This window comes from Orbicella faveolata, unplaced genomic scaffold, assembly GCF_042242905.1.
Source record: "Orbicella faveolata isolate gen_17 unplaced genomic scaffold, um_ofav_v1 contig_13, whole genome shotgun sequence".
Lineage (NCBI taxonomy): Eukaryota > Metazoa > Cnidaria > Anthozoa > Scleractinia > Merulinidae > Orbicella > Orbicella faveolata.
Genome location: NW_028301540.1, coordinates 26,114,313 through 26,136,627, shown reverse-complemented (window position 1 = coordinate 26,136,627; position 22,315 = coordinate 26,114,313). Strand labels below are relative to the sequence as shown.

The 22,315-nt window shown below is 40.0% G+C and overlaps 1 protein-coding gene, 1 long non-coding RNA gene and 1 pseudogene across 3 annotated transcripts; all 3 read left to right on the top strand.

Moving 5' to 3' along the window:
• Window positions 1–236: 236 nt before the first annotated feature.
• LOC149115799 (uncharacterized) lies at window positions 237–5,250 on the top strand. The gene is made up of 2 exons (XR_016206136.1): window positions 237–796; window positions 1,396–5,250. It is a non-coding gene; the product is annotated as an uncharacterized LOC149115799 (long non-coding RNA).
• A 1,350-nt stretch (window positions 5,251–6,600) lies between these two features.
• LOC149115798 (uncharacterized) lies at window positions 6,601–11,035 on the top strand (annotated as a pseudogene). The gene is made up of 2 exons (XR_016206135.1): window positions 6,601–9,184; window positions 10,903–11,035. The product of XR_016206135.1 is annotated as an uncharacterized LOC149115798 (transcript).
• LOC149115797 (uncharacterized) lies at window positions 9,108–12,234 on the top strand. The gene is made up of 2 exons (XM_089285209.1): window positions 9,108–9,184; window positions 10,903–12,234. Exons 1-2 carry the CDS (start codon window positions 9,161–9,163, stop codon window positions 12,079–12,081), a joined length of 1,203 nt encoding a protein of 400 aa, XP_089141335.1. The 5' UTR covers window positions 9,108–9,160; the 3' UTR covers window positions 12,082–12,234.
• Window positions 12,235–22,315: the final 10,081 nt, after the last annotated feature.

The following is a 22,315-nucleotide window of genomic DNA, read 5'->3' as shown; positions in this document are numbered from 1 at the left end:
GTTTCTATGTCTCGCCTACGGGACGTAACTGGTACAAACCCAACAGTTTACAGTTTAGCCGAACAGTGTATTGTTTATTTATTTCCATTTCCGATTACTCAGATTGCCGGTCTCTTTTCTTTTCTAAGTTTTAAAATGAATTACAACGCTATATACTCATTAAGAGGCCCTGCGCCTAAGAAACGACCGATGATTTCCGGCTAAAAAATAAAATCGGTCGATTTTTATCAGGGGCGGGCAGGGGCGGGGCAGAAGACTTCTGAAATTTTCGTATAGGCATCATCCAACAAAAAATGACGTCACATCCGGTTTAAACTGCGCTTCGCGGTTCGTTTCACAAAGCGAGAAAATGGCGTTTCGATTACTCGCGATTTCCCTCTATTTGTAAACCATCAGTTTCGTTTCATTTTATATTGAGGATGGAAAGATATTGCAGACACATTACTTCGACTTTTTAAGCAAAAATTTCGGGAAAAGAGAAAAGTTTATTATTGTTTTGAAGCAAAATAACGGAGAGCCTTCCGTCATCTTCGGGCGAATTTTACACATTTGCAAAACTGGTGTTGTTCCGACTTTTGGTTGTTGTTGTTCGTGATTTAGTGATAGCAATAAGTGCAATAGCCTATAATGTTAACAACAACCTGGATGAAGTATTGCTGGCCATAGTTTGCACTGTGTACTACGGGAACATAATTAACAGAAGCCGCTTAGCTCCGAAAGTCGCTGTCACCAGAGCTTTTGTTGCTCTTGGCTCACGTGCATTGGTAGAAGAGACAAGCTGGATCGCATGCTGCAGGTCAGTACCCACATTCTTACATCTCTCGTTAAAGATTGTTGTTTTCAGTAAGATACAGTACATATATATTGGTACTTTGGGGTCATCAGTCTCTTTCTCTTTGGTGAGTGCATTTAAGACGCCCAGTAAAAACTTGATTCACGGCGTGGAAGCTTATGTCTCGCTGGATCGAAATTCGAGCAAGATTTTTAAGTTCTAGTCCTCTTTAAAAGTAATTAAATCAATTATTCAAATCCAAGCCATCAGAGGAAATCTGCCATTGAAGCTGCCCTAAGTTAAGGTTCTGTTTAAGGACCTTCCCCTTTGAAAATCGAAGGGGTGTTCTTTGAGGCAACGCAGATCCCATTTATGTGGTCTCGGGTACCCGGGATAACCCTCCCCCTGAGGCACCTTTATCAAGTGTTTGTATGTGAAAATGTAACCCCTGTAGGCCGAGTAAAAGTTGACCCTGCATGATTATTTGTAACTGTTATTGAATAATCAAATGTGCAACTACCCCTATTTGTTTAAGTTTCCCTCAGTCAATTAATCACAGTGGGTTTTGCTGAGTTACTTTTCTCTTCTTTGATACAAATTGCTGCTTTAAATCTTAAATCTAGGCATTGTGGGACACTCGCCATGTCGAGAGTTGTTCCAGTTAGGCGAGCCAAAGTGTTTATGTATACTCAAAGAAAAGTTGTTGGTTACTTTACCTGCCAAGGCGAGTCATCTTGCCCACCTGAATTGTCTCGCCCTCAAGTCTGGTTCGTGATCCTAATGTAAATAGTTGGTTGAATTTTGCAAAGAAATAAGTGAAAAGTTAGCTCCACCAGGGTAACTTGGGGAAAGGGTTGTCTCTGGCACACAAGAGCCATTCTATTTTATTTCAATTTTCCCTCTTCCTCTTCCAACTGATTATGCGAAATAAACTGTCCAAAATCTTTATGGGTACTGGTGTTAGAGAGTGTCATCTTTATCACTACTGTGGAATGTACTTTACCTGACACCCACCCCCGTTAACACAGCCACCTCATTATTATGGCCACTCTATTCTGGCTAAAACAAAACTAGTTCAGTCGGTCATTTTCTTATTTATTAATTATACAGTCAGATTTTTGTGGCCTGTTGGTGACCAGATTTACAGAATTCTGGTACATTGTATGAGTAATTTATGCAATTTACAGTAAGCAACAGGCATCATTTTGATAGTGAAGTCCCATGCATACATGTAACTCTTGATTATTTTGAGATTTTATCTTTATTATGTTATCAAGGCAGTAATATTTTGATTCCTGCTCCAGCGGGAGGTGGGGGGAACTCTCCTCTATATGCTATATATAGCTATGTGCAGCCCCAAAGGGTATGGTTATTCAGCCGTTTTGGTCATAAATACTCCAGGGTAAGGTTTTTGCCCTCTAGTCTTTAATTTTGTATGTTTTTTTAGAATAAGCTACCTCAATTTTCATCATTATCGATAAGACCATCAACAAAAGTCCTTCAAAACTTATGTTTAGGGCAACTGTAGCAGTCACAACAGTCCTAAATGGGGTAGGGAAAATCGCAGATTATGGTCATAAATAGGTTAAGGGTTTAACTTTTGTGAAGGTTAGGGCCGCACTGAACCCCACTCAGTTTTTCTGGGATGTACCAAACACATTTTCTTAGCAGTTACTACAGTATTGCTTTAGTAAATCAAAATAGTACTTGCTGCCAGGTACTTTATAAAGGTATAACCCCTCCAGAAGCCTTCACAAAGTACATGTAATATCAGGTGCTAACAATAATATTTTTTTGCGGCTGATTAAAATTTAGTATTAAATTGTACTGAACTGGTGCATATTTAATATACATTATATTTTGTCACACTTAGTTCACTTGTTTTAAGACTACTCAGCAGCAATTAGTACCTCTTGCATCACCATGCAGTAACCATTCCAAAAAAAAAAAAAAGACATATATATATTACTATCCTGCCTGGAAGAGTGTGTAGAGAGAGCACACAGTGCAGTGCCCTACTGTATGTCTTTTGTTAGGTATAATAGTCTTAAATTTAGAAGACTCGTATTGATCTTTTAGAATTCACAAAAAAGTTGATATCTTGACAACTCTCCTTTAGCTGTGTCTCTTCATAATAAATTAGCAGTTTGGTATTTTGTAGCATAGAACTTTAATTAATTAAGTTATTGTACCGGTATCACAGAGGTCATGGGTTGGAATCCAGTTCACACCTAATTTTTTTTTCAGGCTATAATTTCACCTTTGCTTAAGTTGTGTATAGTTGCAATGATCAATCATGTCTTTATAAGTTAATCAATGTATATATGTCCCACTGACTTATACTTTAACATTCTATCTTAAAGTTTGTCTATTTGTTTTATTGTGTGGTTCTAGAAAATGCCCATACCCACCCCAAGGAGATTATTGGAAATTCCAAGGATGGGGAGGGTCTCAAAAGTCAAACTTTTTAAAGAAAGGTATTAATCAAAATTGGAATTTCCGTAGTGATGGGATGGGGAGATCTCTGTTTAATAAATACATAAATGATATGTACAGACCCATTATCTGATGTGAAGACTGTGCAACATATCCTGGCCAACGAGTTGCTAAGGTGTAGCATCCTTGTTGTCAATTTCAAGTACCAAATTAAAGAGGATCAGCATGTTAGATGGGAGAGGTGAATTTTTCAAAATATCATAAACTAAACATATATATATATTTTCCAAACTCAATCATGTTAGTAGTGTTAGTGGCTATTTATTTATTTATTTATTTATTTATTTATTTATTTATTTATTGATGAATACCTGTGAAGAGATAGTCATACATTCTTGCAAATATTCTGGGAGTCTCCCACATACCATTTAGATCATCCAGTCCCCCAGGAAAGTTATGAAATTTATTGTCCAAGTAAACTACTGAACCATGGGCTCCAGAAGGGACAGTGCTATTACAATGCAATTTGTAGAGTGCTACATAATATGACCTTAACAGTTTTGTTACCATGGCAACAGACTGCATTTCAGACCTTCCCTGATATTCTAGGCTTTTCTGGCCACCTTTGGAGTTCCATTTTGATATTTGCCAATGGTGCTTCATCTGCATGATCCAGCAAGCCTATTGAATTGTAAGGTCGAAGGCATGGCCTTGATTAATGTTTTTCAAGCTGAAAATCACTGCATTATTGAAATTGGGTTAGAGGGGACTGGAAAAGATTGAGTTGCCAATTGGTAACATATTTTTTATAGCCATATTAGTGTGTTGCCTGTAGAACTATAAGGCTACCAAGTTTCAATGATCTCTGCTGTATATATGGTCTGCACTTGATGTAATATTGGGTTTGGTGTATGACATCATCAGTCTTCTCATTTGCATTTATTTTACACATTTTAAACTGAAATATCTCCAGAACTAATGCAGATATTTGTTAAGGTAAACAGCATTTGTAATCTATAGTGGAATTCTCTTTGATACTCCTAAAAATTCTGAATCAAGGGGTAAAAATTTGATGATAGTAGCATGCCAAATCATTGAGTTGAATTTATGCTGCTGACATTTACGTGTGCTGTAAGGTGTTGAAGAGAATTTTGGAGGGGAATTTGGTGTGTTTATTGAATTGCCAGAGGTTGGTTGGTTGGTTTTGTTATTGCTTTGTCATTATCTTCCATGTATTTTTTTTAAAAGCAGAGTGGTTGGTGGCAAAAGCAAAACTCAGGCAATATTCTCACTTACCTGTGTTTCTAAAGTCATGTTTTTAGGTTTTTGTGGTCAATCTATTAGTAGGTACACTGTCTTAAATTACAATAGAAAAGATGTGATATTAATTATGTAAGTTATACTTAGGTATCATTCATACCAAAATTATAGTAATTTTCTGGTTCAGTGTTTGCCTCTGCATTAATTTGATTAAACTACTGTTTATTTTTTAACCAAATTTAATTCTGTCAAAAGGGAGGTGGGAATCTGAGAGCAATAGAAAACCAACAAATATACAGAAATCTGCCACCATTGCTTTCATGGCTGAGTGGAGATGAATCTAAGTCAGACCAAAATTAGAAAAAAAATTACTGATTTAATGTGATTATGGAAATGTTGGAAGGTTGAAATGGGATCCTGGGTATGGGAGAGTAGGAATGGGGTCTCAGGGAGGTGGGTGGTGTGCTTGTGAATTTAAGAACCTCTCTGAAAGTGAAAACAAACTGTAGGTTTGAAAAGTTTAAAGTGGAGGTAAAAATTATACTTTAAATGAGCAAATACCCACTTACAGTGAGTCATTGAAACAATGACATAATTTATGTTTGTCTTTTCTTAGGTGGTTACCTCCTGGCATATACACCCCACACAGGCATACAATGCTATGATTTAGATGATGTAAACTGCTTTCCCATGTTTAACATACACATAAGAGTATCAGTGGACCAGTGTACAAGTGTGATTTCTCTACTGATAATGAGAATTATAATAAAGATACAAAGCCACTCCGGTGTGATTTATTTAATTATTCCTTAACAGTAAAGTGAACCAGTTAAACCAAAGGTTGCACTCTGTAAGATCAGGTGTACAAAACCTTTTTTCAGAATTTCCCTACAAAGATGACAAGGTGCAAGGGAAGGGGCAAAAACAGAACTTTAAGTGTTAAAACATATGTTTACATTATCAGTTTGGGCCTCTCTGTAAAGCTGCAAAGTATACTTGAGGATAATGTTATACCCATTTTAATTCAAAATACAAATGGAAACTTGCACTGACAATCACTTAATCTCTTGGCACTGTTTTGTTTTTTAATAATTGCCTTTTTTCACAAAACAATAATTTGAACATCTTTGTTACACAAGCTGGGGGGGGGGGGGAGGGGTATTCTACAAAGTTTTAAATGGAAAGGCCTTATCTCAAGGTCCAATACCCCTTACCCTTTTGTATACATTTGTACCGTTTTCATAGAAATGGCACCTCTTTTGTCGACCTTACATTGCAAAAGGGTAAATGTACCCCTTTAACAAATCTATTTAAGAATACTGCATCCCTTTTCTATTCCCTTGGAAAGAAGTTAATAAACAGTATTATAGAATCTCTTCATTCTGGCTGAGTAGAGTAAATGAGAACTTTTCACCAACATTTTAGAACCAGAAGAATGGAATCCCTAAATGACAGATTTTCCTACCCTTTCATACACCTCAACTTGTGAAATACCTATCATTTTATACCTGAAGCCTGAAAAAGGTACTCATCTTGAGCTGAGTCTCCCCATATAGGTCATTACAGAGAGCCTTCCCACATACACAAGTCAGGAACTCTTGACAAGTACTGTAAGTAGTGATGAAGCTGGCCTCTAGACTGGTCTGAGCCAGCTTCTTCAGTTTTTTAGCACAAACTTGTTACTCTCTGTAAATTTCTAGTAGGAAACCTTTTCTTTGCTGATCTGATCCAAGTTCACAGACACTAGCATCACCCTCACGACACTGACTCTATCAATGTCACTCACAGTCTGATTCTTCAGTTTCACTGCACCATGCTTCATCATCACTCATCATTGTTAGACATGAGTTCATTAGCTTGTAAAATTCACCAGCCTGGCAGTGTCACTGTTGCTATTGCCTGTTCCCAGACTTCCTTTTATGACTAGATGTAGGGGCATGAAATTTCACTACTGTTTACGAACAATTTGTTTAGATGGCATATTGAAAGAGTGATGAATTACTGAAAATTGTCAGTATTGCTAGTGTTCTCTCATTCCCTTAGGGATTGAAATATCTTGATGTAAGATTACATAGAGAAAGCACACTGAAATATAATGCACAATTTTTTAATAACCTTTCGAAATAGGGATTAATAAATAAGGAACTTGGTCTGCAAACAGGGCAAATGAGAGGGTTTGAAGAACTAAAAGGTGCATGCCGGACCTCAGTGGAGGGTGGGGGGGGGGGGGGTATTGGAACTTAGTGTTGCTGACGTTTAACACTGTTGAAACGGAAAAATAAATTTGATTATAAATGAGAAAAAACCACGACATGTCCAAATTACTTAATCGCCGGTAAAACTAATCCTCTTGCTTTTTTTAAGGGTTCACGGTCTGCCCGTAACGAAGCGTTTATTAATTAAGGGATTGCTTAGGGAAAACATATCTTGTTTAAGGTTCTTAACCAATCGTAACATATTTTATGGCATCAGTTTGAGTCATGAGCAAACACATGAGTTTGTGTTAGTGTTGATCGGCAAGAAAGTTCTGCAAAGCGCGTTATGTGTGTGGGTCTATTCTTGCAGTGATACGATTAACAGCACTCAAAATACTCTCGAGTGTTGGCAACAGTAAATTTTAAAAAATGCGCTTCTGTTAATAAGGTTCCCCCATGTCTAGAAACCTGTCATTGTGCATTTTTCTTAGTTAGATGCTTACGTAAGAGAATAGGATATTTGAATTGAGTGCAACTTACCTAGAATTCATTATTTCCGCACAAACGACGACTCCTGTGGAATTCAGCGAGGAAAAAATGGCGACATTTCGTAAAAAAACCGCCTTCAAAACAGCGTGTTTTTGAATAAATAATTACCCTGTCCTTCAAACAAACCGATATGACGAGAAAGAAGACAAAATTTTGTTTATCGTGGCCAAATAAAACGTTAAAAATATCCGGCCGATTGCAAAATATTGCCATTTTACTTACTGAGAGAACGATTATGCCATATTCAAATTTGATTTCGCCGCTCAGCGCTCTTTTTCACCGGATGTGACGTCATTTTTTGTTGGATGATTCAGATACACAAAAAGTGCCAGGCGTCGCAGAGTGTTCTCCCCCGCCCCTGATTTTTATCTCCCAAGCAGAGGTTACCGAATACTATTTAAAAATGAATTTCTTTTGTTTCAGTTTCGCTTTAAACCAAAAATATCGAGCCGCAAACTTTTTCCGTCTGATAGCAGCAAAATCAGGCCCAAAATAAGCCCCCGCAAAAAACTGTTCAGAAATTACTATCGCCACGTAAAATAACGAGAAAACTACACAGTGTTGAAGAAAAAGGCCTTTTAATGCAATATTATTCGATAAACATCAAAAAACTGCCGAAGCGATTAAAAAATAAAGTTTCAAATATTGCATACTAAATTAGATGGAGCGTTGGAGCTGATTCTACTTCGTCATTGGTCAATGTCGCTAAGGAGTCACGTGAGATATGCGCGCGAAACCAGAGCGGTCACTTGCAAGCGAACTTTAGAGTAGTTGCACGTAGAAATATTTATCATGGCGAAAACAAACCATCCAGAAGATCCCGACGAAATACCGAAGGAAAATCCCACTGAGGAAGTCGAAGACGACCTTCTAGAGGATCCTGCACTCGACAATAGCGACTCGCTATTGAGAGTACTCACTAATTTGGACCGAAACATGGATCACATGGCGGGTTCATTGTCCGCCATGGGCGAAGCTTTCGCTGCTTTGTCGAAGCAGCGCCCAGCGAAGCGAGACGCTCGCTCTGGGACTTTAGACCCTTTAAATGGGGAAACAAAGAAACCTAGAGTTGATGCCGGTGATGCTGTTGAAACTGGCGGTGAAAGCGATGATTCGGACGTTCAAAAGCTTCTTGCAACCAGCGCTGAGAACGACTCCGAAGGCGCCAAAACGTCGTCCGCCAAAACGCAGGACTCCTGCAACAATGAAGGCGAAGACGATCTTTTAAAGAAATTGGCCCTTGACTTCTCAAAAGATGACAAGGTGAGCAGCCCAACATCCAAGCAACTTGCAGATATTATCAATAAGAGATGGGCTTCGAAACTGAGTGAGAACAAGGTCAAAGAGACGGTCGAGAAATACGCTCGCCCTGAAAACTGCGAGAAGCTTGTTGCCCCCAAAGTGAACCCAGAGATTTGGGGAAAATTAACCCATCATGGGAAAAAGCAGGACCTCAGATTGTTCGCTATTCAGAACATGATAGTGAAGGTCGGAGCCATTATTGCTCAATCAACCCAGAAGCTCATGGATTTTCGAGGCCAGGGCACGCAAAGTGGCAAGCTCGACACGGGCGCCTTAGTCACAGCACAAATTGATGCCATTGCCCTGTTGGGTCACACCAATTACGAGCTCTCGCTTCGTAGACGGGAAGCTATCAAACCCAACCTTAACAAAGAATACGGCTCGCTGTGTTCTTCGCAAACGCCGGTTACCAACTGTTATTTGGCGACGAGCTTCAGTCGCAGCTTACTGCAATTCGAGCCTCAAACCGAATTAGTCACACGGCAGTGCACAATAGCACTAATAAATCTTTCACCAAACCTCCTTATCGCCAGAAACAGGACCAGCCTTTTTTAGGCAAGGGCCATTTCCAGTCCAGGTGGAAGCCCCAGAAAACCTGGAAGAAAAAGGAGGAAACCAGCAAGAAATAAATACTGCCGATGACATTATGTCCAAGCTCCACATGTTACAGGTAACCCAATTTGAAGGCTTTATTCCTACACTCATAGCTTACCTTGTTGCCCAAACAAGTTGCTTCAAAAGCGGTAGGCTGGCACAATTTGTCCATTGTTGGCAAAGAATCACCTCAGACACTGAGATTCTTCAAATGGTGTCAGGACAATACATTGAATTTGACACTAAGCCTTGCCAAACACGCCCCCCTGCAGTGAAATGTTTTAGTGTAGAAGAAAATGCTATTATTTCCAAAGAGGTTGCAAGCTTGCTTCAGAAGGCAGTTGTTGTTGAAACCAGTCATGAACCAGGGGAGTTTATCTCTTCTGTTTTTGTGCGACCCAAAAAAGATGGATCTCACCGAATGATCCTGAACCTTAAAAACCTGAATAAGCATGTGCAATACAACCACTTTAAAATGGATACCCTTCAAAGTGTAATAAGTCTTATTACCCCTAACTGCTATATGGCCTCTGTTGACCTCAAGGACGCATATTACTGCGTACCTATTGCGGTTTCAGACCAGAAGTACCTTAAGTTTGAATGGGGTGGCAAATTGTATCAGTTTACCTGTTTTCCTAATGGTTTAGCTTTCTGCCCAAGGAAGTTTACTAAACTAATGAAGCCAGCCTACTCTGTTTTGAGACAACTTGGGCATATAAACTCACCGTATATTGATGACTCGTACCTACAAGGTGGAAGTTATGAGGAATGCCTAGCTAATGTTCTAGACACTGTGAAAATGTTCCTCTCATTGGGTTTCATTATTCACCCTCAAAAGTCAGTTTTTATCCCTTCACAAAACTTATTATTTTTGGGGTTTGTCTTGGACTCAGTCCAGATGAAAATTTATTTGACCAATGAAAAAGTCAACAAGCTCAAATCAATTTGTACCAAGCTTATCAAGGCCAAAGAAACCACTATACGGGAGGTTTCAAGGGCCCTTGGGTATATGGTATCTAGTTTCCCAGGTGTCATGTATGGCCCGCTCTATTTCCGTCAGTTAGAGAGGGAGAAAACTCTTGCTTTAAGATATAGCAAGGGTGATTATGATGCTTGTATGGTAGTATCAGACAAAGCTGGTACAGAATTATTGTGGTGGAACACACACCTTGAAGCCAGTTACAATGTCATTAGTCATGGTGAGCCTACTGTTGTCATGTCAACTGATGCCTCATCCACTGGCTGGGGCTGCGCCCTAAACGATACCAGTACAGGTGGACAGTGGACTGCAGAGGAAGCCAGAAACCACATAAACTATTTAGAGCTCCTAGCCATATACTTGGCTCTTAAATCTTTTTCACCTATCATTAATGGGCAGCATGTGAAGGTCATGGTGGATAATATGACTGCCCTGTCTGATATTAACCATATGGGTACTAGTAGCTCTGAAAAAAGAAATGACCTAGCCAAAGAAATTTGGTTATGGTGTGCCCAAAGAAATATTTGGCTGACAGCTGTCCATATCCCTGGTGTAGAGAATGTGGAAGCTGATAGACAATCTAGACGGTCTCACTCGCAACTTGAGTGGACACTAGACAGAACTATTTTCAGGGACTGCATCAATGCAGCAAAGGTTGAGCCCAACATTGACTTATTTGCTTCCAGAATAAACCACCAGCTTCAGCCCTATGTATCCTGGCATCCTGATCCAGGGGCTGTGGCAATTGATGCATTTCATTTATCATGGAAGCAATATGTGCCTTACATGTTCCCTCGATTTTCTCTTATCTCCAGAGTATTGCAGAAGTTCCAACAGGAGAAAGTTCAAGGAATTATCATTGTGCCAAAATGGCCAACCCAAACGTGGTGGCCTGTCTTGATGAGAATGCTGATCGACAATCCAGTACTACTACCCAAAAGAAAGAAACTGCTGTTTCTTCCGAGCAGTCCAGAAAAGATTCACCCTCTGTATCCAAAACTGGAGCTGCTGATGTGCCACTTGTCTGGAGATCCCTTGAAAGCCAAGGAATTTCGACAGCAGCTTCCAGAATCATTATGCAGTCCTGGAGACCGGGCACCACAACCCAGTACCAAACTTACTACAAGAAGTGGGAATCATTCTGCTGTCGACGGAAAATTAATCCCCTTCAGGCCACTTTACAGGATGGCATAAATTTCCTTGGAGACCTCTTTGCTACTGGTGTGGGATACAGCTGTATTAACACTGCACGTAGTGCCCTGTCCTCTATTATTGTGCTTCCTGGGAGTGTTCATTTTGGCAGCCATCCGCTCGTTACCAGGTTTGTGAAAGGCGTTTTCGAAAGTAGGCCTTCCCTCCCACGATACAAAGAAATATGGGATGTAAACTCTGTCCTAAAGGTACTTGCCACTTGGACTCTTGGAGTGGATTTAAGTCTGAGAGATCTGTCCTGGAAGCTTACCATGTTGCTTGCCCTCTTGTCTGGCCAGAGAGTACAGACGCTGAAGGCGCTTAATCTGACCTCAATGAATTTAACTGCAAACACATGTGTATTTACCATTGAAACACCACTGAAGACCACTCGGCCGGGCAAGCACCTAGGTCGAATTGAGTTTTTGGCATACGAGGCTGACCGGAACCTGTGTGTTGTACAACATTTGCACGCCTATATCGATAGAACATCTCACTTACGAGGAGAAACTGACCAGTTGCTGATTGGCTATCAGAAGCCTCACAAGCCTGTGTCAACTGACACTATCGCTCGCTGGATCAAGAATGTCATGGCCAAAGCAGGAATTGACACTAGTGTATATAAAGCACATAGCACAAGAGCAGCCGCCACATCAGCTGCAAAAGGGAAACAGGTCCCTATTGACACTATCTTGTCTGCGGCAGGTTGGAGTAGTGTGAGCACCTTTGCTCGGTTTTATGATAAGCCTATCCAAGACACTGCCGCAAACTTCGGACATGAACTGCTGCATAGTCACCGTTAAATGCTTTTTACACAGCTGTTTCAACCAGAATTGTTTACCATATTGTTACTGTTACTGTAAGGTTACTTGAAGAGACATGACATTTTGATGTGGTGTGTACCTTGTTACAGCACCCTGTTGTCATCTATATTGCATTAAATAGATTGATGTTCATGGTTTTGCTCATGATCATGACGCTTTAAAGTCTCACGTGACTCCTTAGCGACATTGACCAATGACGAAGTAGAATTGTAAAATTAAACGAAACTTACCTAAGTTGAAGTTTGATTGAGATTCTACGAAGTCATTGGTCTGGAGCTAGGGAGTCAGGTGCCCTCCCATCTGGGCTACCCACCCTACTGATTTACAACAGTCCTGATCATTCGCCTTTAAAGTGTGACCGCTCTGGTTTCGCGCGCATATCTCACCTGACTCCCTAGCTCCAGACCAATGACTTCGTAGAATCTCAATCAAACTTCAACTTAGGTAAGTTTCGTTTAATTTTACAATTTTAAAATAATTATTTCTCAAAAGTTCAACGCTTTTGAAAGCAATCGCAGAGATGAATCAGACATTGGAGGGATATACACCACGTTTCTGGAAAAACATTTTTCGGCCAAAGTATATTGACCTTGTACAAAGCGTTCAAAGTTACCGTGTTTACCGTTGTCCTGCTACTTCGGCGAAACACTTCTCTTTTGCCAATACGGCCGTGGATAGCGTGTTAAACGCCACTTTAAACCTTGCTAGGCATTCAAAGACCATCCTAAGTAGAAGGACGTAGAATTAAAAGAGAAAGGAAGATGAAAAATACGCAGAAAAAGAAAATAACTCGAAATTACCATCTGCTAACGAAAGTTGAATCTGGAAAATGTCGTCGCGTGACAGCGGCCATTGACGTCATTTGTATAAATAGCGGCGGAATCCAAACGAATGTACAAATAGGAAAACAATTTTTCACGGCCAGAAAACGTTTAGTGGAACATTGTTATGTTATTTTTCACAAATGATGGTCACTCAAAAAGAAAACTTCCCCAACCGCCACACCGTTTTGGCCGCAGCGTGATCTGAGTTATGGGGTCATGACTGGATCCCCAGCCGCTGACCGCCCGAAGGACATTGCAGACTCGTTTTCCCACGCTCTTGCGACTTGACGTGACAAATGACGTCAATGGCCGCTGTCACGCGACGACATTTTCCAGATTCAACTTTCGTTAGCAGATGGTAATTTCGAATTATTCTCTTTTTCTGCGTATTTTTCATCTTCCTTTCTCTTTCAATTCTACATCCTTCTACTCAGGATGGTCTTTGAATGCCTAGCAAGGTTTAAAGTGGCGTTACCGTTTACCGTTGTCCTGCCGTATACCGTATGTTTACCGTTGTCCTGCTACTTCGCCGAAGTAGCAGGACAACGGTAAACACGGTAACTTTGAACGCTTTGTACAAGGTCAATATACTTTGGCCGAAAAATGTTTTTCCAGAAACGTGATGTATATCCCTCCAATGTCTAATTCATCACTGCGATTGCTTTCAAAAGCGTTGAACTTTTGAGAAATAATTATTTTAAAATCAGCTCCAACGCTCCATCTAATTTAGTATGCAATATTTGAAACTTTATTTTTTAATCGCTTCGGCAGTTTTTTGATGTTTATCGAATGATATTGCATTAAAAGGCCTTTTTCTTCAACACTGTGTAGTTTTCTCATTATTTTGCTTTGCGATAGTAATTTCTGAACAGTTTTTTGCGGGGGCTTATTTTCGGCCTGATTTTGCTGCTATCAGACGGAAAAAGTTTGCGGCTCAATGTTTTTGGTTTAAAGCGAAACTGAAACAAAAGAAATTCATTTTTAAATAGTATTCGGTAACCTCTACTTGGGAGATAAAAATCGGCCGATTTCATTTTTTAGCCGGAAATCATCGGTCGTTTCTTAGGCGCAGGGCATCTTAATTCTGGTTGAAGTACAACTCCATGTTCCATATAGCGATTTAAGTTCTAAGGGAAGAGGTTGATCGATGTTTTATTGTTGTGGAATGTTCAAGGAAACCGAAATCTCCCGGTTGTTGAGCCACCAGTTCCTGTTCCGCTACTTTTGTCGGCAAATCGCCAAAGTCACTTGTTTTTCTTAAGAACTGCATTTTAATCGCAGGACCAAAGGTCTGACATCGTGATGATAGCTCTGATGGATGCAATTGAAGTTTGTCGCCTCCACGAAGTGTTCCTATGACAGAGTGCTACTAAACAAACAGTGTTTCATACTTAAGATCATTATAAGATCGGTTATATTTCTCAGCAGGAGGTATTGATTGTGCCTTCTGGCGCTCAGTATTGAGGAATTTAGCATGAAATGTTTTCTTTCTACGTTTAGCTCTGATAAAAGGCGCAAGGTCATGCTTCTTTAATTTAGGTCAATCTATCATCACGTACAAACTATACTTAGAAACGAATTGAAAGTTAACAAAACTGTTGAATAATGCCATTCAAAACGGCGTCAAAACCCGATTTAGAACGCTCACAAATCCAATATCATGACTTTAGAAATTAAAAGTTCGATTTAGTTCGATTGTCCAATTATTTTTGTGTGATTTCGATTTGGTTCGATTGCCGAACTCAATGGAACTCAATCCATGGATTGAGTTCGATTTAGGTCGTTTGAGTTCGATTGAAATACAGTTCGATTGGATTCGATTGACTATGCCGGGTGTATTCACATGTATTCTTCACAATATCACCAGCACAGTTGGCTTGATAGCTCAGTTGGTAGAGCACTCCACCGGTATCGCAGAGGTGATGGGTTGGGATCCCGTTCAGGCCTGAAATAATGCGTTGATCGTGGGTGACATTTTGTACATGCGTATAATGGAGAATGTATAATTTCAAGCCTCAACAAACCCAATTATATTTGCTACATTAGCATCATGAGTGTTTCAGTTTTTCATCGAGCTAAAAGAATACCAGATTTGCAGTCAATTAATCCACCGGCGTCCCAAGCTCACGTCTCGAGAAAAGCTAAAAATAAATGAATTCTCAGACACGTACTGCGAGTTTATTCATGAAAGCGTTAAGTGTACGTTGTGTGAGTCCAGGGCGGTATGATGCTTAGTGATTCTGAACTGACGCAGCGTTACGTCACGCGAGGAGCCGTTGAAAATTTGAACAATTTATAAGGGAATGTATTGGGAACGAAATACGGTCAATTATGAACATTTTACACGTAAGATTAATAAAACTTACTCATTTCTTGTGTGTCCGTTGTGATTTTTTGTGATCTCTGCCGATTTGGGCTTTCTTTGCCATCACTGTATTCCGTTCATAAGACGATAACAGTGATGGCAAAGATAGCCCGAACGCTTTCTCGAGACGTGAACTTGGGACGGTTGTGATTAATCTGGAGCATTCTACCTTCGCTAACGAAAGTCGTATGCTGATTAAGAAAAATGTAAACAACGTCTAGCTGACTCAAACTTTCGTTCTTTTGTTTTCAGATACATTCACTTTTTCATGAGTTACCTTTTTGAGGGGGACATGGGGATTTGCGGTGTTGCGGTGTTGATGTTTTTTTAATGCGGTGATGCGGTGAATAAAAAATCTCAACTTGCGGTGTTGCGGTGATCTCAAACCCCATGGTGTGCGTTGTTTCTGTTTTTCACGCTGCGGTGTTCGGCGAAATGAAATAGTTTGCGGTGCTGTGGTGTTTTGATTTACCTTTCTCAAACCTAAATTTGACCAAACTTCGTTAATCCATGCTAATTTATGACAAACAAGTACCATTGAGGTTAATAATTTGTAACAAAATACAGACCATCACTTTCTAGTCAACCTTCAATATGCTTCGGCTGCCAATCCGGAGCTGTTTTCATTTACACGTAACTTGACAAGTAACTCGACTTCTGCCACCCAGAGCTCACTGTTCGGTAGACACGTGGAGGAGCGAGGACAGAAACAATCCTGGAAATTCTGGAAACGCCGAGGCCGAATATAATGTATTATTGACTGCCCAGCTTTTTCCTACGAAAAAAGGAAAAGACGGCCAAAACTACCGGCCACAAAATATATTCAGATGTCGTGTCGGCAGGGAAGAAAGAAGGCTTTCTAAGCTAAGGAAGCTTTGTAACTTACACACGTTTACTATTTTTTCTCCTTTTGCTATTCGACTTCGTCTAGAGGTCATTCTGATACCGGTCTATACCCGCTTCGCTTGACCTTCTAGCTATTTTTTTCAAACGATTATCGATATCGAACGCAAACGCAGCTAGCTCCGGAAAGCAACACTTTCAGTCCAGATAGGGGTTCAGTCCGTGAGTTTATACACCAAGAAAAGTGAGCGAAGTAAAAGAAGAGAGGGATCTGGGATAAAGGCCATCTCTCGAGGCTCCTCTCTCTTTTCTTCGTCCGCTTCCTAGCTTCGCGCAAGATTTCTTCACAAGAGCAAGAAAACTGATTTACAGGCATCAGCAGTATCGACATATGCGCAATGAAAAGGGTTGTGATGTGCTTATTTTGTGGAAAATTGTTGAGGTATAAAGTATTACGGTAAGTGTACACTCGAATCATGGCGCTAAAAATACGTGTTGCGGTGACGGTGTTTCGTTGACTTTTCTTGCGGTGATGCGGTGTTCGTTAATTTTTTTTTTTCGGTGTTGCGGTGTTCAGAAACCCCCCCCCCCCCCCCATGTCCCCCTCCTTTTTGCATTCTTCTCAAGGAATGCACTTTCCTATCAAAAGATGTGAAATTAAGAAATAGGCGGTGTGTAGTTTATGAACTATGTAAGAGTGAAGTAACGTTCAGTTACGATCACGTAACTGTCAAACGTGACAACTCCGGCACTGAACAACGCTTTACTTCAACTATCCTAGAGATGATCTGGTATGAAAGAGAGGATAATAAATTAGTAGCATAAGCATAGCATAGTATTCTTACATTCTTATATTTCTAATATACAGTACAATTTAATTAATGCTATAAATAGATATTTAATTAATTTTATATCTACAAGGCCCCTATGGATACCACCCTTGAAGCTGAATGGGCACCCTGTAGAAATAAAGATTTACATTAATTTTCTTTACTAGCAGAACTTTAAAGATGACGTCTAGCAAACTATACCCAACAAGCCTAACCAAGATTGTAGAAATTACGTACGCAATGTATCAGGGACTTTCGAAGAGACGATTGTACAAAGAATATGTCAGAAGAAAAGTCAACAACGCGCCGGGGGTTAATTTGCGCCGAAAGTTTTACATTTGCGAGTACTCCTTCCTTCTCCCCCAAAGAAATAACGTGACTTGAGCCCGTGATCCAATCTAACCAGTAACTGGTCAGCGGTCAACTTTAGAAAACACACAATCTCGACGAGCTCTAAACCTGAGCCCGTGATGTAGTCACATGATACTGGTCAGCGGATAGCTTGTTGTGACAGCTGTCAATTAACAATAGCGTGGACGCCCAAAATCAAAGATGTAGCTATGGTAATGGTGCTACTCTCTTAGTTTTCAAAGCATAGGCGTAAGGACGGACGGACGTACGTACGTACGCACGGACAGTCACGTGACCAAAGGTTACCAAATTTTCTAAGGTATGGGGCTCCGCTCGCGCGCCTTCGGCGCGCAGGAGCTCCGCTATAAACATTAAGGTGCCGAGACTGCGCAGTACGGATTGGAAATCATCTGTAAACATAGCCACCTTTTTTAGTGTTCTTTTCCTTCGTAGCTTCAAACTAACAAATTGTCTTTATGTCTCGCTTACAGGACTTAAGGACGTTAAACATTGCTTAGATTTACGGTCTCTTTCCTTTTCTATGTTTTTTCCTTTGCTACTGTAACGCTATATACTTGTTGGTTCTGAAAGAAATACAAGTCCATGTTCCGACGTCGTTACGTACCAACACAGCGGTCAAACTCGGGCATGCGCGAATGGATATATTTTTGGCCGCCGCGCGCCAATTTCCCACGCAAACATTTAAATGAAAACATGGGAAACAACTGGTGTCACGCAAAATTTACGAAAAAAAATTGAAAAGTTCATAGAAATCTGTAAAAGGAAAAGAAAGTAGGTAAAAGGAATACTTAAGACTTTTCAGCCACAAAGTTAATTAAGTTACCGGTTTTCTGTTAATTTACCATTTTGTTTTAAGCGTTACCAAAAACGTTTATAAGTCTTGAAAACCCGTGTCATGCTACGAGCCGACGGCGTAGTATATTTTTGTTTGTTTTTATTAATCATACGATGCGTGACGCCGGAAACGGACGACAAGCGGTGTGTAAAAGAAGAAAAAACTGGAGAAGAAAAAGACAATTGAAGTGATTCGGCTTCGCTCAGGCGAGCTGGAAAAATTTTGTGAAGGTCTAGGAGGATTCCGTCTGGATCCTGGATTTGTCGGAAGCACAGGAACGAGATGAATCGAACTACAAACGATGTTCCTGTCCATCGTCATGAGGCATAGCTGGCCAAAATACCAATCCCAAACCACCTGTACCAGGTCTTTGACCAGGTGGGAAAATCTTTTCCAAACTACAAACCCGGGGACAAACTGGTACACTAAATGCAAAGTCGAGGCGGGCAAACAATTCAAGAAGCGCGGAAAATACATACCGCGGAAAGGAAAGACCTGCAACAAGCAGAAGGTGGAACAATTTTTAACTCTTATTTCTGTTAGCTCTCGTTGTAAAAGCTAAAACACAAACAAATATATAAATAACGAGAACAATGTCATTTATAGGATGCCGATGACCCACGAAAAGAACAAGGTTATGAAAATGTTTTGGCCGCCTTTAGTTGCTCCATAGCTCGCACATGCGCAGACGTTTGACCGCTGTGTTTTACGCACCTATATAGCATTTTTAAGTTTTAAGGTAAGAGGTTGATCAATGTTTTATTGTTGTCCGCTGTACGTGGAAACCGAAACGTCCCGGTTGTTGAGCCACCTGTTCCTGCTCCACTACTTTTGTCGGCAAATCCTTAAAGTCGCTTAGTTTGTGACTAGAACTAACCTTTAATCGCAGGACCGAAGCGTGACGCGTCATCCTCATGACAGGTCCAGATGGACGATTGAAGTTCCTCGCCTCCACGATGTGGTGCGAAGAGGTTCCTACGAGAGAGTGAAACTAAACAAGCAGGCGTAGTCCTTGATCGATAAAAATCGATATCGGAAATCCATCGATTCAATCGATATCAATCGCCAATTGCTATCGCTCGATATTTCCAATCAATAACAATCGAACTCACCGAAAATGTTTCTACTCGGTTGCTATCGATTGACAAAAATAGGTCCGCAATGCATATTTGTGAGCTTATGCTTAGTTTGGTTCCATTCGGTTGGAGTGTTGTTTTTAAATGCCAGTATCTGGGAGTTAAATTGCGACGAGCGAGAAGGCAATCACTTGAACCTGATATAGGTGTGGAAATGAGTGAATTAAGGAACATAGATTTTTTTTTATTTCTGACATCAATTTAGTCAAGTCGTTGCAAATTGTAAGTGGGAAATTTGTTGCAGAATACTGTTTACTTAGTAACTTTATCCTCTAATAATAATTCTTTATTTAGCTCTTAGGCCTCATGAGACAACACAACAACAATCTCTCTTCATTTAGGTTTATTTTATGCAGTATGTTGTGCCTTGTCCCATGTGAGTTTAAAGTGCACCTAACCCATTTTTTTTTTTTTTTTTTTTTTTTCATTAAAACGAATCCACTTGTTATTCGAAGCATTTGGGCGAAAAAAGTTTTGAATTTGGTTAAATCCTCGATTTTATATGCCCTTTCAAAGTCGCGCTTGAATTCTTACGCGACCGCGTTTAGGGAGTCTGGGCGGTAGTTGCTGATGACGTCTACCCGGGGACCAAACACAATATCGCCTCAGTCAGCTCTCTGTATTTGTTCAACAAAATGGAAAAATTGCTGGTTGGCTTTAAGCGTAAAATTTTGAAAATAGCGTTTGGACGTCTGCGGAAGTAATTCCAGTGAGAGTTCTTCAATGGTTCTCACAGACTCACTCCGCTTGTTTCGGTTCGACAAAATCAACCCTTCGTTCACGTCTTTACGTCGTGTACCATGGACCGTTAGTCGCGAGTAAATTGTACAGTATATCTTTCGTTAAATCTGGGATATTATTGCAACAGCCGATAGCCCTTATGGAAGGCGTCTCTGAGCACTTTTCAAATATCTGTTGCACCATCCTGAAGGAAATAAGAGGACGTGAGATATTCAACCTTCCTGGGTAGACGTCGCAATAGCCACTGGACCCATTCTCCTCAAACTCGGTCGCGAAACAAAATGGCGGCGTTTTGGTTCAATTTTCGAGATTTCGTCGGGGCACAGAAAATCGAGGATTAAACCGAATCCAAAATTTTTTTCGCAAAAGTATTTCAAATAACAAGTAGATTTGTTTTAGCGAAAAAAAAAAAAATTGGAGCTAGGTGCACTTTAACTCTCTGAGCTCGGCACCGTTTACACATGTCAAGTGAACTTGTACTGTGTAGTGCTAAGATGGTTTACTGCAGTAATGACTGAGCCTGTCACATAATAACATCAACAACTGGTTAACTTTTACATAAAAGCCTCAAACTTTGAGTTGCAAAAGATTGCATTCTCGAAATCAGCGCCTGTGACGTCATCTAGCTGCAGATTATACAATAATCATGTCAAGGACACTTAAGGTCACGGGTAATCATGTCAAGTTCGCGCGCTTTGTGTTCACTTGCTTGGCGTCAGTGCAGAAGCAAACACGTGACTTCCATTTTTTTCGTTCATTGTATAATAAAACAATTATTAGATTCGGTTTTTGTGATATCCAGAATAATCAAGGTCTCGGTAAGGGTTATCAGCCTTAGCCTTCGGCTTCGGCTGATAACCCCTACCTCGACCTTGATTATTCTGGATATCACAAAAACCTCATCCAATAATTGTTTATAATTAATTTAAGATTAAAGATGTAATTAATGAGTTAATATTATTATCGTTTCTGTACTTTAAGACTACTAAAATAAAATCAGGGGAGAATAATGACAGAAGACATTGATTTAATTACTTAAGAGATGTCAGTTTATGAATAATCTTGTGTATCTGAAGAAAGGCATTTTTTTTTGTCCAGCATACTTAGTAAAAGTTCATTTTTAATTCTAGCTTTGACGTCAGTTTTTTATGCGTTTGTCCTCTTATTGATGATAAATTGCGTCATAACAACAGATAATAGAGCAGATGAACCATTTGGTTTTAATTGGCCAAAAGAACCTATCAACCCCTGGGGAGGGCAGCCATATATGGGCTATATAGGTATGTGCCGCTGTGAAGGGTATGGTTTTCAAGCAGTTTACTCTAGGATAGGGTATATAAATCAGAGTGTTTGGGTCTAGAATAGGGTATAATTTTTGACAAAACTGACTAGTTGGTTGAAGATTTTATCTAGACTAAGGAAACCAGGAATTGCCACTCAAAAATATAAAAAAATCAAATCGGCAAGTTTAAATTTACGCAAATCAGCCTCAACAGTGTCGATAGATGGGGAGATTTAGGGAGTTTACTCTAGTATAGGGTAGCAAAATTCAGCTGAACTAGCTCTGGTATAGGCTAAGGGTTCCAGGGTCCCAGCGGCACATCCCCACCCAGAAACTCCCAAAGTAACCCCCCGGGCTATCAACGTTCTTGGTGTCTTCTTTTCTTACATCCAAGCAAGTGCTATTAGGCTGAACTTCGGTGAAAAAATACTTAACCTCGAGAAAACGCTGAACACTTGGCAACGAAGAAGTCTAACTCTTTATGGAAAGAAAAACATAGTCATTACACTTGGGACATCTAAATTAATTTACTTAGCTGCTCCCTGTTCCAGATGACTACGTACAAGAAGTAAATAAGTTAGTTTTCAATTTTATTTGGGTAGGGAAGCCCCCTAAAATAAAATTAAAAAAACACTATAATTGGAGAAAAGAAAGATGGCAGATTGAAAAAGTGTGATATTAATATCATAGAAAGAGCGCTCAAAATAGCCTGGGTCAAAAGAATTCAAGACGAGTCACAAGCCTCCTGGAAAATAATCCCCAACCAGCTCTCGCACAAACATGGTAGTCTTGCCTTCCTAACAAAATGCAACTTTGCAACAAGTATACCAGACCTTGATGAAAAGCTTCCCACATTTTATAAAAAAAAATGTTATATTATTGGTGCGAGTTCAAAATCTCAGCGGGCATCGATTCCAAAACAAATCCTAAAAACCAAAGGTGTGGAATAACAGGAAAATTCTTGCAAGAAAAAACCTGTTTTTTG

Coding starts and splice junctions, on each gene's coding strand:
- LOC149115797 (XM_089285209.1), top strand. CDS start 9,161: ATGTCCAAGCTCCACATGTTACAG. Junction 9,185..10,902: donor CCAAGCTCCACATGTTACAG/GTAACCCAATTT, acceptor TCTTATCTCCAG/AGTATTGCAGAAGTTCCAAC.